The sequence below is a fragment of the Limulus polyphemus genome, unplaced genomic scaffold (assembly GCF_000517525.1).
Source record: "Limulus polyphemus unplaced genomic scaffold, Limulus_polyphemus-2.1.2 Scaffold6090, whole genome shotgun sequence".
NCBI lineage: Eukaryota > Metazoa > Arthropoda > Merostomata > Xiphosura > Limulidae > Limulus > Limulus polyphemus.
This window is the reverse complement of record NW_013671700.1, coordinates 1,834-16,760: the sequence shown is the minus strand read 5'-3', so window position 1 is coordinate 16,760 and position 14,927 is coordinate 1,834. Positions and strand designations below refer to the sequence as shown.

The following is a 14,927-nucleotide window of genomic DNA, read 5'->3' as shown; positions in this document are numbered from 1 at the left end:
CACAGAGGTACCGAGGTTGGTACAGTCATCTGGATTCAAGGCCAGAAAAGGTCAGCTTTCAGAGAGGTTTGAGACGTAACAATATTCTTGATTGCATTTCTCTAGCCAGTTCTTTACTTTTCACCAAATCATAAAACAATGATGCACTTGTGTAACTTTAATTATTAAAGTTAATCTGCTTTTGTAACTTATTTATACATTTTTGGATCTTTAGTCATCCATTGTATTATTCGATTTCACGTTTTGTAACAAAGATGCATAATAAGCAGTAAAAATAATGTTTGTAAACCCTCAGCCAAGAAATCCAATTTTCATGAAAAATCTAAATAGTGATAACTTAGTTGTTGTTCTTATTCATCAGCTAACAATTCCTGGGATAGATACTATATGTGAGAATAACACAAATGTCCAAACAGCTAATTTCATCAGAACTCGAATAATTAGGTAATAAACACGAATAAAAAAATATATCAAAATTTCACATACAGTACCTACTGCAAGTTTCTCTCAAAAATTGCTCAATACTTATGCAGTAACTAAATGAAAGGGCTAAACGAAAGAGAAGGACTACTTCAATGAAGTTTAGGTACTGAATATCTAAAAGATAAATTGCAAAACTATTTGTTATATATGACCTTTTGGAGTCTGTTGTTTAAGGTGCTTGATTTGCAATCTGTGGGAATGAGGTTGAAACCTTGTACTGAACATGCTTACCCTATCAGTCCTGTGGTGTCACAATGTGACTGTCAATGCCACTAATCATGAGTATTCTAAGAGTTCACTGTGAATACTGCTAGTAGGTAAATTTTCGTGTGGTCAGCAGTTCAAAATTAGGAATTGTGACAGATAGGCTTAGTAGCAATGCCATATATACAACATATTCTTCTTTGCTTGCACTCTAAAGTTCTTTAAAATAAACAACCAAATAACACTATGCTTTATAATATTGTTATCAAAACCATTTTCTGCAATGTCTTAAATTCCCATGTTGACTTTCAATGACTTTTCTTCACCAAATAAGTGTTCAGAGTATCAATGAAATTATTCTGTTGTTTAGTAACTGTTATGTAAAGCATGGTTTCCATTCCTTTTTGGTCATGTAATTCTTAGAGAAGAACCATCTAGCATTGGATTTAGAATAATATAAGCCAAAGTGCTAAGAAATTTAGGATTTCAATAAGTATAAACAATCAGTATTTTGTGTTTTGCTCTAAAGAACTTATTATTGGCTGACAACAATCTCTTAAACAACTGATAAATGAGAGCTTTCAAACATTCTGCATATGGGCCCGATTTATAACTTAGTTAAATTATATTTTTATATAAGACAATTTTAATATATATTGAAGCAGAAAATTATACAGGGTGATTCAGAATTTATGGAACACTGCAGAATCATATGCAAAGGAAAAATGTTTATGACAAAGACACTCCTAATGCACCATTTGGCCACTAGAAGGTTCTTCAGATATAAAGATGTTAAATGGCTACACTTTTTCAGTACTCATAGTAAAAGAATATGTTAAGAATGTCAGAGCATACACTTGCAGAGTGCACTGAGATAATTTACCTTTATTGCAAAATTTCAAACAGTACTGCAATGGCTGCTAATTTTATTAGCAAACATCTTAAAAGAAGCACAGTACCAAGATCATCAGTTGTCAGATTAGGGGAATGATTTCTGCATACAAGAATTTAACATTACTGAATGTTCCTTTTGTGGCCAAATGGTGCATCACAGTGTCTGTGTCATAAAATCTTAAAACATTTTTCCTTTGTAAATTGTCCTCTGGTCATGTGCCTTTCAGTTTTCATAATGATCTGACAATGTTACATAAACTGAGTCACCCTGTATTCTGAAAGAAATTCCCACCACCAATATTAACATTGTCATACAAACCATGGGAAGACAAGATCTGCTAAATAAAGCCCATTCCATGGAGCATGCTCAAAAAACCAGTATCTGCCTCCTCCATAATTCACAAATATCATCACCAGTAATGCAATGCTAAGGAGAAAAAAGAAAGGGTAAATTTACTTCGTAAATTAAATAATGGTTATCTCTAACCACAGATATACATCAGTTACTGTTATTCCAGTTCAATGAGCATGATGGAAGAATTATTTCTCGTTAACCAAAATCATTTTATTACAATAGCTTTTCTGAAACAGGACCATAAAAACAATTGTACAATGAGTTAATCCAAACTGAAAAGTTTTGTTTGAAGTAATTAACTTATATCTACATGTTTACATACCAGTAATATGAATCAAAAATGTTGCTTCATATACGTACCATGTAATTTTTATTTAATTCTAAAGAAGTAAAACTGAGACAGAGTGAAGTTTGAATTGCATTCCTGCTTGCTGGGCAGATTCATTAACTAAGTGACCTATTAAGTCTTAAAAAAAAATGCAAGCCTTAATCTTCACTTAATTAGTTTATCAAGGCTCTGAATCAATGGTAAAGTGGATTTTAAGGCCCATAAGAAGAATTGTCAATTCAAATCCAGCATAGTATTTTACTTACTTCTTGAGAAACATTTAGGTGTTATATGGCTTGTATTTTTAACAACTTTATGTAACATTAAGAAAAAAAAAGGATATTACATTGTTAACGTGTATGGAATAGTAATTTAATGCAGAGATAAAAAAAAATAGAGCACTAGATACAAATACAGCCGGGAATTTATGCTATACCATTTGCAGACATCTTCAATGGACTTATCTGTGTTTATACATATATATGTGTGTGTGTTGTACATGTTCATATTGTTATACAAATAAGTTGTATTATACTCATCATTTCATCAATAAAAGTCCATGGAGTCATCTTTATGTTTTCATCATCAGTTTTAATATTGTTGGTTAAGTCAATCTCTTCTGCAAGAATTTACAATTGTTAAAGATGTGTCATACTTCTGTGAAGTTTGTTAAGGATGCATTTATTAACACTGAAACATCTTTATTAACTGTAACAAGAAGTGTGGCCAAAAAACACAAATGCATCTAGATACAGAAATCTGAGGTTGTATTATTTATGTACTTTCAATAATTCTGGCAAAGGTATTGCATTATCAGATTCCCAAGTGTTTAAAATAAACTTGATGTGGTGTACCAATAAATTTTATATTGCACTTTAGGAACTCTGTACAAAAAGCACTTGCAGATTCAGTTCATTAGCCAACTGTTGAGGTTATAAAAAGCATACATGGAAATCATCCATCTGTTCTCAGGTTATGCAAAACACTTACTACACTAGCAAAATCCATGATCTCACTAGCATAGTGGAATACATCCAAAAATAAGGCTAATTATGAATTCAAAATCCACCCGAATCATGTGCATTTTTTGCATCTGCTGACACACTTGCCTTGGTGACATTTTACTGAATATTCTGTCATGTTTTCCTAATAATAGAAAACTGTTCATCTATGACCTTCAAAGCTTGGCAGTGTGAATATGAAGAGCCTTAACACATCTTTCACGACTACTAACACTTGAAGTCCATTATTTCTGTGTCTGTATCTTTTTAAAGATAAGTGTTGCAGTGACTGCTGGCATGGATAAATGTATAAAGGTTCTGAACAAGTTAAAAAAAAGCAAAGTGCATAACAATGTGTATAAACAGCACATGATTGTTTTTTTTCTGAATAAGGGTTTATAAACATGACCACTTACATTTTTTAACACCATCACAGAGTATCCTCCTAGCTTGTCAAAATACACATCCATTTTGATCAGTATATTCTCTAAAATATGAAAGTTCTTCAGGTTTTGTATTTGCTGTGTCTTGCTGTTGTACTATTTTCTCAATTTGGCAGTCATTTTTCATAACTTACTATAGAGCAACTGCTATTTGTTCCCTACCCACAGTGTTAGAAGTTTCAATAAATATCACCCCAAAATATCTGGCAGTGACTGAATGATTTCTAGTCATATTCAGCCACTGCCAGATATTTTGGGGTGATATTTATTGAAAATTTGGCAGTGGCTGAATGATTCCTGGTATTTTTCTGTATAACAACAGCTAAAGCAGACATCATGTCATTTTGAAGACAATTTGTTAAGTAAGTGGCATTTTTCTACACATGGGTCATTCCTTTATGCTTAATGGAATACTGGCAACTAAGATGGTCAGTAAGCTTCAAGAAAAATCCCTTATCTGAAAAAAAAATCTAAAAGGCATGAAATACAATCACTGTTTTACTCATTTATTTTTTATGTTGTGCTTGCATTGCCTCACTTAACATCAAATTCTCTTGTACTTTTTCACACACAATATGGTTGATACAGTATTATTCTGTGCTGACTTGTCTTTGGATACCCTTTAATTTTCTCAGGTTCTTTCTTCCACTTGCAACAGTCAGATGTGATCCAAGCTGGATCATTTTGGTTAACTTGCATTACAACAACCTGCATGCAAAATTAAACATTATATGTATATTTTATACCATGCTGAATTATACATGCATAATTTATTTCTAAACATTTGTTGGGTATATCTAGTCAGCACAGATTAATGTGGTCCTTTCTTTACAATACACAAAAGCACTGTTTCATTACTCAAAACAAGCAGCCCATGATCATTAACATTCTCACATTCAGAAAAGCCTTTGGCACATCAGTCAAAAAAGTTTATGTTGCTACACCTTCATGTGTTATGTTGAAATTGCTGAATTATCCTATTCAATGAAAGTTAGTTAAGACCCCAGTTTCCTGATTAGCCATTTCAACTGATGGCTGACTCTGTGATGATGCTGGCATTATTTTTAAAGAATGTTCTTAAACCCATGGTTCTTTTTTTTTTATTCTTTTGTTTTAAAATTAGTGATAAGCTTCACTGAAGAAGTGGAACATTTTGGTGTTGATTTTCAATAACACTCTCCCCCTCTTCTCTTGTGTAGCTCCAGCTGATGTCTAAGCTTGACCTACCTTAGCATGGATACTCTAAGAGTTGATATACACAGATTGATACTCCAAATGAAATAAGTTGTTTTTATAATTATTATACAAGTTTTAAGATTTTCTATGAAAAAAACAAGATCATGCAGACTATAATAAACAGTTTTTTAATTAATATGCAGGTTTCCAGTATTCAACTCAAGTCTTTAAAATAATGTGCCATTTGCAATATTATATATATTTTTTTATCTTATTCCCTCCCCTTCAAAAAACACAATTTTTTTAAATAAACTGTAAATTAATGGAGCAGGTAATATTGCTTTACTATTAAAACGATTTTATTGTTAAGCTTTCATTCCTTCTTTAAAAAGCATCAAAATGTAAGCCTATATGAAATATGTTCTGCAAGTTACTAGTTATTATAAACAACAATTTAGAAAAATGATCTTTCATGAAACTAGCTTATCATTCCAAGCAGAATAAATTTTTCTTTCCCTTTTACATACCCTCTGAATGTATCCAAAGAGCAAAGTCTTGTTTTTTGTGGAGGTGTTGTCTGTTGACTGTTTTCCTTTTCTGCTGTGCAAATTTCCTTTCATAAAAGATGATTCTATATGTTATCAATTAGTAGAACTGACATTTTTTTATGTAATGAAAAAATAAATCCTCTAACCCTTATTCAAATGAAATGTTTAGCACTTTAAGCAACTATTTGAATGAATAGTAAATTGAACAATAATAGATAAAAATGGCTAATTTACTTGATAGATTATATGATTGCCATTTGAAAAGTTTATGTTTGTAATTAGTTAACAAAGTTCTTATCCATAATATGCAAAAGTGGTTCAAGAAACACAAGGGAGATTGAATCAAACTAGGTTCTGAAAATTCCTTGTACCTATACATTTCCAGTATGAATGTTTTTAAAAAGGCTAACATTTGGTGTTTAAACAATTTTAATTATACCAATATAAATTATGTTCATTGTGAAGTACTAAAGGTCTTCGATAAAGAATAGGATTAAGTTATTTTTATCAACAGCAACAAAAATTTACTTATGTGTGCATAAATAATTTTTTATTTAGTTTTACAAGTGTTTTTGTGGAACAACGTTTCTACCAACAACACAAGATGGTGATAGTTATTAAAATTGCATTAAAGAAACAAAATAGGGTGAATACTCAATTTATTATTCATAAAAGCAACAAACTACCCAACCATGGATGTTCCAGGACAGTCTAGTTCATGACTACAATACACCTGATAAAAGATTCATAACATAACATATGAAATTTAAGGACAACAAGGGACCTGCATGTCCATCTATGCCATCCCATCCTTAACTTAAAAATCGAAAAAAAATTTATATCTAGCTTTTATCATTCAAATATTTATCAAACTATCCCTTAAACTCCCTTAAACTAAATGCATCCACCACATCTGAAGGTATCCCATTCCACAGGCTAACTACCCTGTTAGAAAAATAAAACTGTCTTAGCTGAAGACTACTCCAAACTGCCAAAATTTATATTCTACCATTAATTACAAAGAAAAGGATAATGAATTTACACTATCCAGAGGTGTCAGCACCTCATACAGATAATATTTTCATTTTTTCTCAACAAAGTGTTCAGTATCAGGTTTCTCTGTACTATAATCGATGGAGATACTTTGAGCATTCTTAGGGGGTGGGGAGATCGCTCTCAGTTGAGATTGTCAATGATCTTATTCATAGTGAGATGGAGGCATTTATTTGGTTCTGTGGTATTCATCTGGGGAGCTCTGAGGCTGCAACTGAGGGCGATCCTGGACATTCTGGAGAAAATTTTGATTCGCTTTCTCCTGAAATTTCATTCATTCTGTTAGCTTCTCAGTTTTCTTGTGGTACAGGATAAGTTTACAAACTTAAAGTGCTGAAGTTCAGGGTTCAATTCCCTATCGTGGACATAGCAGATGGGCCAAAGTTGTTTTGCTCTAATAAAACAACCTTACCTGATAACATCTTGTTCCAAACAATGGTAATCAGAATGTCTTTAAACAATGTCAAAATGGAGGCCACTTTGGGATATGCTGTCTCTGATTTGTTTTCTTCAGTTGGTCTATGTGTGTTATGGTTTGGGTCTTTTCCCAGTGGCTTTCGAGCCTGCACTTACTTGATGGCTGTAAAGTCTGGTATATTTAGTTTTCTCTCCATCCACAGACATTGTGGTTCATGCAGGGAGTTTCCTGCTTAGTTACGTGACGGGATAGCTATGCCTCATTTGCCATGGTTGTCGGAGCTACGTAATTTCCCCTACTACCACCATGTGGAAGCATTTTCCAACTCTAATACATCTCCTTCTCGAAGTTAGAGGTTTTAAAGCAGGGTTTATAGTTAAACTGAACAGTTCAATGTCCTCTGGTGGAACAGCAGTATGTCTACAGACTTACAACTCTAACATCCAATTCGTTTTCCTAACACTAAACTTTGGTGGAAGACTTAGGATCACTAACTTCATTGATGAGCTTGAACCAGTGTTAGTATACACATTGATTTGATTGTCAGCTTCTCCATTCATCCATGTTGTCATTGGCATTTTGACTTTCATTAGCTCCTACAGGAGGTCATCAGCCCCTCGGTACATTGGTACCCACAATAGATTCATATCCACAGTTTCCACAGCAATGTTGGTGATTATTGTATGCCTTTCAGGGTCCCTTACCTCAGTTTCACAGGATATCACTCTGTAGTGAGTGTTACCCATGCAGGTGTGCTTTTATCAAACCAATTTCGCACTAGCAACCACTAATTCAATATACTTTATCTAGGTTGCAACAAACTCTGTAGAAATGAGGTGTTCCATAAGACCACCTACAGGCTGACTAGGTGGTATTATTGTACTATGCTGGACTGTTGTTCATGGACCATAATGAGTAAAGCATAAGAGGATCCTGCCCATCCCTGCCAATCATTGGATTGAATAATCTCTGGTCAGTTTGCTTTTAAAAATTTAGGGAGCTTGGTTCACTTATTGCACTGTTCCTTAGGACTCCCCAGTGCGCATTACCACAGATTCTACTAATGGAGCTAGAGAGTCCTTAGCAAACTTGGTTTCCAGTCACTGGGATGGTGGACAGAGGCTTTTTCCACCAGTGTTAAGAGTAAATTGCCTCCACTCTTGGAGAAGAGGATGAAGTTGGGGGCCCTCTTACCCTAGTCCCTGGATGTTTTTTCCAAGATGTCAGAAGGAGAGGCACCAGCTTACATGGTAGCTTACTCGTAATACTGGTTCAGATTTCATGCTCGGCTATCCGGTTGGGTTGAGCGTAGTCCCTCTTTTTGATCAATATTAGTTCAGTACATTGTTCATGGAAGACAGTCCATTGTCTCCTCAGAATTACAAATGCAGAATGGTCCCATCCTGGGTCCTTAGTTGAGCACAGTTGTTCCACATCCTCCACATAATTCCAGAGGCAAGCGGAATTTACCTTGCCCACATGGTTTGGGGAGTGATTAAGAGTGTTCTTTATTCCAGAGTGGATGAGTTTTGTTTCCTTAGATTGAATAAGGCATACAAAATCCTGTCATTCCAAGCCTGGAGTGTTGCCTTTTGGACTTCTTCAGGTTTGTCCACTTCAATGTTGCTTACCTTCTCCTCATGATTCTGGTGGCTCAGAACATATCACTCTATGACTACAGGTTAGAATCCAGTGACTTGTGTGTGTGCGCGTATGTATTTATATATATAAATCTTGCAGTCCAATTGCCCAAACCACTAATGTGGGATATAGGGACCATGGCCCTCTATGTCAAACCCCAAACAGTAGAACCTTTGCTATCTGGTTGGGACCTGGCCAATAGTGATGATAAATCGTGTAACATTCCACCCACAGTACATGAATTAAGTTCTGGGTGAAGAGCATTCCTGTTCTGTACATAGTGTGGTTCCTCCACAAGCGTGTCAATCTTCTATTGACATACCCATGATCTATGCAGATGCATTCTGTATGGATAATGACCTCACTGGCCCATCCACCTCTCAATGTAAGATTCTAGCTGTAAGAGTGAGAGGAGGTAAGTATGTTTTGGAAATTAACATTTTCTTAAATTGAAAATGTATTTCCAATAAAACTTGCCTCCTTTCACACTCTCCTGCCCTTCCTCCCCACTAAGAGCCAGTGTTAGAGACTGCAGATTGAGTCAGTCTTCAAAAAGTGATAACATCATCTGAATGAGGTGCTTTTATACAGTACCATGGTAGAGGGCACAATGATGTAGGTGGAGAATGTCACAAGACAAATATTGCCAAGGGTAATTAACGGGAGTATAAAAGACCGGAGTAAGCGAGAAAAAATCAGACCATGTTGAGATGAGCAAAGGAAGAAACCCTGGCAGTCGAGTAATAGCTGCAAGTGTGAGAGGGGGTAAGTATTATTGGAAATACATTTTCAATTTAAGAAATGTTAACATCTCATTGTAAAATCTGTATGTTTAGTCAAGCACTCCTACTTTGCAACTCCTTCCTACATCACTGTGGTCAATTCCCTTAACAATCTTAAACACCTCCAATTCTCTCTACTTCTTCCTTTTTCAAGAGAAACAATTTCAGAGACCTTAACCTGCTTTTGAATGACAAAATTTCTATCCCAGCTGTCACCCTAGTAACCCTCCTCTCAAGTCTTTCCAACAATCCAATGTCCTTTGTAAGATAAGAAATCCATAAATTGAACACAGTACTCCAAATATGGCCTAAAAAGTGACCTATACAATAAAATTATAACCTATTTAGACTTGTATTCTATATTTCTTTAGATACAACTTAAAATCTTATTTGCCCTACCACTAGCAACAGCACATTGAATGGCTTAAAAGCTGATCAATCAGAATACCAAGATCCTTTTCTTCCATAACACTGTTAAGGTTACTTCCATCAAAATTCTAATTCAAATTATGATATCCTACCAGCATTACCTTATCTATTATAATTAAAAGCCATCTGCCATTTAAATGCCCGACTCACCAAATTATGTATATTCTTTTGTAAAGCAGGGACATCCTGACAGCCAGCAGCACCCAAGATTTTAATATCATCAGCAAATTTAAGTAATTTATTAAATATTCCTTAATTTATGTCTTTGATATAAATCAAAGAGTAAAGGTCCTAACACTAAACCCTGAGGTACCTCACATGTGACAGTAATCTAGTTTAACTGAACTCTCTGCTTTTTTCCATCCAGTCAGTTATCTATCCAATGAATCAACTTATCCCCCACACCTATAGAGAATTTGTTTTAACAAGTCTTTCATGTGGCACCTTTTAAAATGCTTTCTTAAAATCCAGATTCATCAAATAAACACCCATACCCTTATCTACATAAGCAATAATCTCTTCAAAAATGTCACAAGATTAGTAAGACAAGATTTTTCTCTAGTAAAACAATGTTAACTATCCAACAAAATTTTAAACTTTGTTAAATGTCTATATCAAACATCTGTTATCAGACTTTCAAAAACTTTTCACACCACTGATGTAACTCTGATAGCCTATAATTATCAGGTCAGTTTTGGTCACCTCCTTGTAAAGGGGAGTAACATTAGCCAACATCTAATCTTGTGGCTCCTGCCACTATTCAAGGACTTGCATATCCAATTCTTAACCGCTTTCAAAACCCTTGGGTAAATATTATCTGGCTTAGGAGCCTTATCATTACATTAAACTTCACAAACTTTTTTTTTCTTAACAAACTCATAAATAAAATAATTTTGTTTGACCTTGATTCCATCTATCAATTCTTCAGGTCAAGGAAAATTGTTTAAATCTTCATTAGTAAAACTTGAAGAAAAAGTAGAATTAATAACCCCAGCCATCTCATAATCATCAGATATGAGCCTTCCTTTATCATCCCTCAAAGGTCATACTCCTGCCTTAACATTTTGCTTACCCATAATGTACTTAAAGTAACCTGTTTGACCAACTCTCTATAATCATCAATATGAACTTCTGAAATTTATAATGTTTTTATTTAATTTTATCCCTTATACCCTTTGTGAGCTAACCTGTTTTTTTTTTTTATTTGCAGCAAACCTACTTTTTTTTTTATAAAGAACATGTCTATTTTAAGTATTAAAAAACATATTTAAACACTTTGACATATTTGGTCAGTATCTCCAATTAAATTAGTTATCCAATTCACAACAGATACTTCTTATTGCATGCTTTCAAAATTTGCAATTTGAATTTTTAGCCGTAATTTCATTATTTTTAATTTCCATATACAGTAAACATCAAGCCAAACTGACCAATGACTTGTACCCAGATGTTCCCAAATCTCCACCCTCTCAACCATATCTGTATTAAAAGTTAACATTAATTTTGAAATGATTACTCATCTCTGTACACAGTTCAGCCATCTTCCTCAGCTCTTCCACACATTCTGCCAAAAGGGTTTGCATGTCACTAGCCTTGTGAAAACTCTCACCTAATTTTACGTGAATTTGTGCCACAGCATGATGATGTCATCATGCAGCAAAATCTCTCCACGAATAGGAGGGCAACACACCTCCATGAATACTAAAACACCCTATGCATTTGCACTCATGAATCTTCATTTTTGTTGTTAGCACCGTATTTACCAGATATGTCTAAATTTCTTGTCTCTGTTTAATTTAATGAGGTTTGCTTCATTAACAAAACTCTGATTTTCATTATCTTTAGCTTGTTTTAAAAGCTGTCATATTTTATCACAACTTCTTGAATGACAGTGTTTTATACTTAGTCCTGTGTGTAGGACATTATTCACATGTTGGCCTTATTTCTGCTTTGTCTTTTGGAGGCCATTAACTGTTAGAGTCATAGTAGCCATTGCTTAAGGTGTTGTGGATTTCCACATGCTTCATGGGCAAAATGGGCCCATCAACTCCTCTGTTGACATGTTCATCTTGGAACGTTAATGTTCGCATTCTATTCATCATCTTTTTCATTCTCTTTCACCTCTTTTTTGCTGGCCATTGGATAAGCTTTTTCCAGGCAGGCACGTGGACTCTCTTTACACATCAACCTTCATCTCTATATTTTTGGGCTGTTTTATCTCCTGATAGCTTCAGCTTCCATGGGTCACCATTCTTCCACCACCTCACTATTTTTAAGTAGAATGATCACCATTTCCCTTTCAGGACCTCTCTTACATTCAATAGGATCCCACTAAGTGGATAGTGTTGCCTCCCAGGATATACTTGAGCAAAATCTGCATTAAGCCAGGATAATGGAAAACACTCTTACCATCTGATCTTGCTCTACACATGTTCACTAGGAGATGGAGTGTTCTGCAAGACCACTTGAGGTTTTCTCATGGTGTGTGCATATATATCACATTTCTTGTCTAATCCAAATTGTACCTCTTCCATGGACCATCATGAACAAAGCCAGCACCAGAATAGTGTTTCTGCCCACTTCTATGGCTCATGCTTGCTGGCTTTTAAAGATAGGTTTTGGTGGTTACCCATTACACAGTTTCCAGTAAGACCTTTCTCTACTGAAGGACTGATGAAGATCAAGGTTTCCTCTATGCAAATTCTCTCCATCCCTCCTTGTCCAGTGGAGTATGGAAAACTCTTACCACTTACCAGTTTATAGCCACTAGAGTGATGTACCATGGAGAATCTTCACCGATTGGGACTTAACTGCTGGGGCTAGAACATGGGGTCCCATTACAAGGGAATTAGGTCTGTGATTACACTGGAAGCATAATGCATGTCATCCCACATATATATGTATGATACATCATGTATTGCAAACTACATATGAACCGATGATACAACTCACTATACCAATCCATTCAAAACCTATATCTCACAAGTTCTCCTCCTGCAGCCAGTATCTGTTCAGTAAAGTTGAGGTGAACATTACTACTCGTCCCTACTACATCTAAAACATATGCTACTCCTGCAGCTGGCAAGAGACCCATAGAGACTAATGGCTGAGTAGAGGTGTATATAAGTATTCATACTGAAATACATTTATACAGTGCCCTCCTCCCACAGCTGGCATGAGGTCTGTAGAGACTAGCAGTAGAGGAGGTGAGCATGGATACTTATCACAAGGTAGTCTGCATGAGCCCCATCCTCACTATACATATTGGCTGTCCAACATCTTCTGTGCAAGTACTCAGACAGCCATCAACCAATGCCTTCTGTCCAAATGACACAAATCTGGTTTATTTTCCTCTCTACTTTCTTATGCAGAAAAAATGTATACCCTGGCTGAGATGAGATGTGGTATCCATGGGTGTGCCCCTATAAAGCCCCTACCATTAGGTGTCACACCCCATGGGCTTCCTTTGTATGCTTTATGAAGGGGTTAATCTAGGCAATCTTTGCACCGGTCCCTCCACCGCCTCAATGTGGGATTCTAGTTAAACTGTGTGAAGGTGAATATTACTTCTGGAAGTTAATATTTTCTTTGCATGAAAATGTATTTCTGATAGATACTCACTTCTTTATACATTCTCCTCAATTCCAATCCACATTTCTTACTTGCCTCGTCAAAGAATTAAGAATCACGAGTGCAAATCCATAGGGGGAGTTAGTGGGCATGAAGGTATGTCACCCTGCTATTAGTGGAGGGCTTTTGCTGCATGAAATTAGATAAGATTTCACAAGGCTAGTAGCATGCAAGTCTCTGGCAGAACATGTATAAGATAGCTAAACTGTGGAAAGAGGTGAGTAACTATCTGAAATACATCTTCAGTAAGGAAAATGTTAACATATAAAGCAGAATTATTCCTAGCAAATTGGCAAAGAAAGCCACCCTGAATGGTTTCTAAAAACATATCTCCTTCATTTTTTAACCTAACATTTCCCAATCCATATGCCTTAAGTTAAAATTCCCATAATTATGACTTCCTTAATGGCTGAAAGCTTAATCTCACTGTAGAGTTTCTCATTAATTTCATTAGGTGGTCTTTAACAAATTCCAAATACAAGCCTTCTCTCCTTATATCTGCCAACAGAAACTCCAACAGATTCAATCTCTTTGCTATTATCTTTCATATCCTCAACTTAAACAGGACATAACTCACATTTTACATATAAAACCACTCTTCCCCTTCTTTTTTAGTATTCTATCCATATCAAACAACCTATAATCCTGCATTTCAAAGAAGTTTTTGCCATTTAAGTTGTTTACATTTAGCCAAGTTTCAGTTATTTCCACTATATTAAAATCCTCTCTTCCAACTAGTGCTCTAAAGTCATCTTATTTTATTTTTGTACTTTTTGCATTACAATAATAACAATTTAGGCTATCCTTAAAACTACTTCTTTACTTTGTTTGATAGTAGAGTTTTCTCCGTATCTTATTTTTCTGCATTTTGTTTAACCTGACCTTCACCACTATTTAGTTCTAGTTCATAGCTGCCCTTACTGCTGAGTTAATACCCTTTGCAAACAAGCCAGTTGCTACCTCATTTACATGTAAACCATACATTCCAAAAAGCTTCCTTTTACCATTGAAATTATCCCACAAGTCCAACTAGCCAATATACTAATCCTTCCTTGTTAACTTAGGCATAACATTCGTCCTTATTGATTTAATTTATAATTTCATCCCCACAATTAAGTCTCAATAAATCTTTTGTTCATAAATCAAGGTCTGAGAATCAAATATTAGTATCTGTATCTGTTTAAAGTGATGAATGATAGAAATATAAAAATCAGAAAACAAAAACATTTTAATACATACCAGTACTCTTTTTCTTCCAAGAAGACTCTGACATACTTGCTGCCTGAGAGAAGACATTAAACCCTTTGTAATCATAAATTTAATGGCTAATGAATTGGCATAAATATTGTTGCGTCAGCGAGGTCATGTGACTAGTATCATGCCACGTCCTTCTCGAACCTTCGTGAATTGTCGGGAGACTACTAGATTGGGGGTAGTATTGTATATATAAGACGGTCACAAAGTGATGGCAACAATGAATGTGTAATTGAACTAAGTATTGTTGGAGTCGAGCATGTGAGACGTACGTTGAGAATTATAGCG

The 14,927-nt window shown here is 35.1% G+C and overlaps 1 protein-coding gene across 1 annotated transcript in view; it reads right to left on the bottom strand.

Moving 5' to 3' along the window:
- The window catches only part of LOC106473335 (heparan-alpha-glucosaminide N-acetyltransferase-like), a 37,067-nt gene extending 22,378 nt beyond the window's left edge, over positions 1 to 14,689 (bottom strand). Inside the window, exons 1-3 of the mRNA XM_013934017.2 lie at positions 14,625 to 14,689; positions 5,412 to 5,497; positions 1,901 to 2,008 (exon numbers count right to left, since the gene is read on the bottom strand). Coding sequence (XP_013789471.2) covers positions 1,901 to 2,008; positions 5,412 to 5,497; positions 14,625 to 14,681 — 251 coding nt within the window. The 5' untranslated portion in view covers positions 14,682 to 14,689. The remainder of the gene's footprint in view (positions 1 to 1,900; positions 2,009 to 5,411; positions 5,498 to 14,624) is intronic.
- Positions 14,690 to 14,927: the final 238 nt, after the last annotated feature.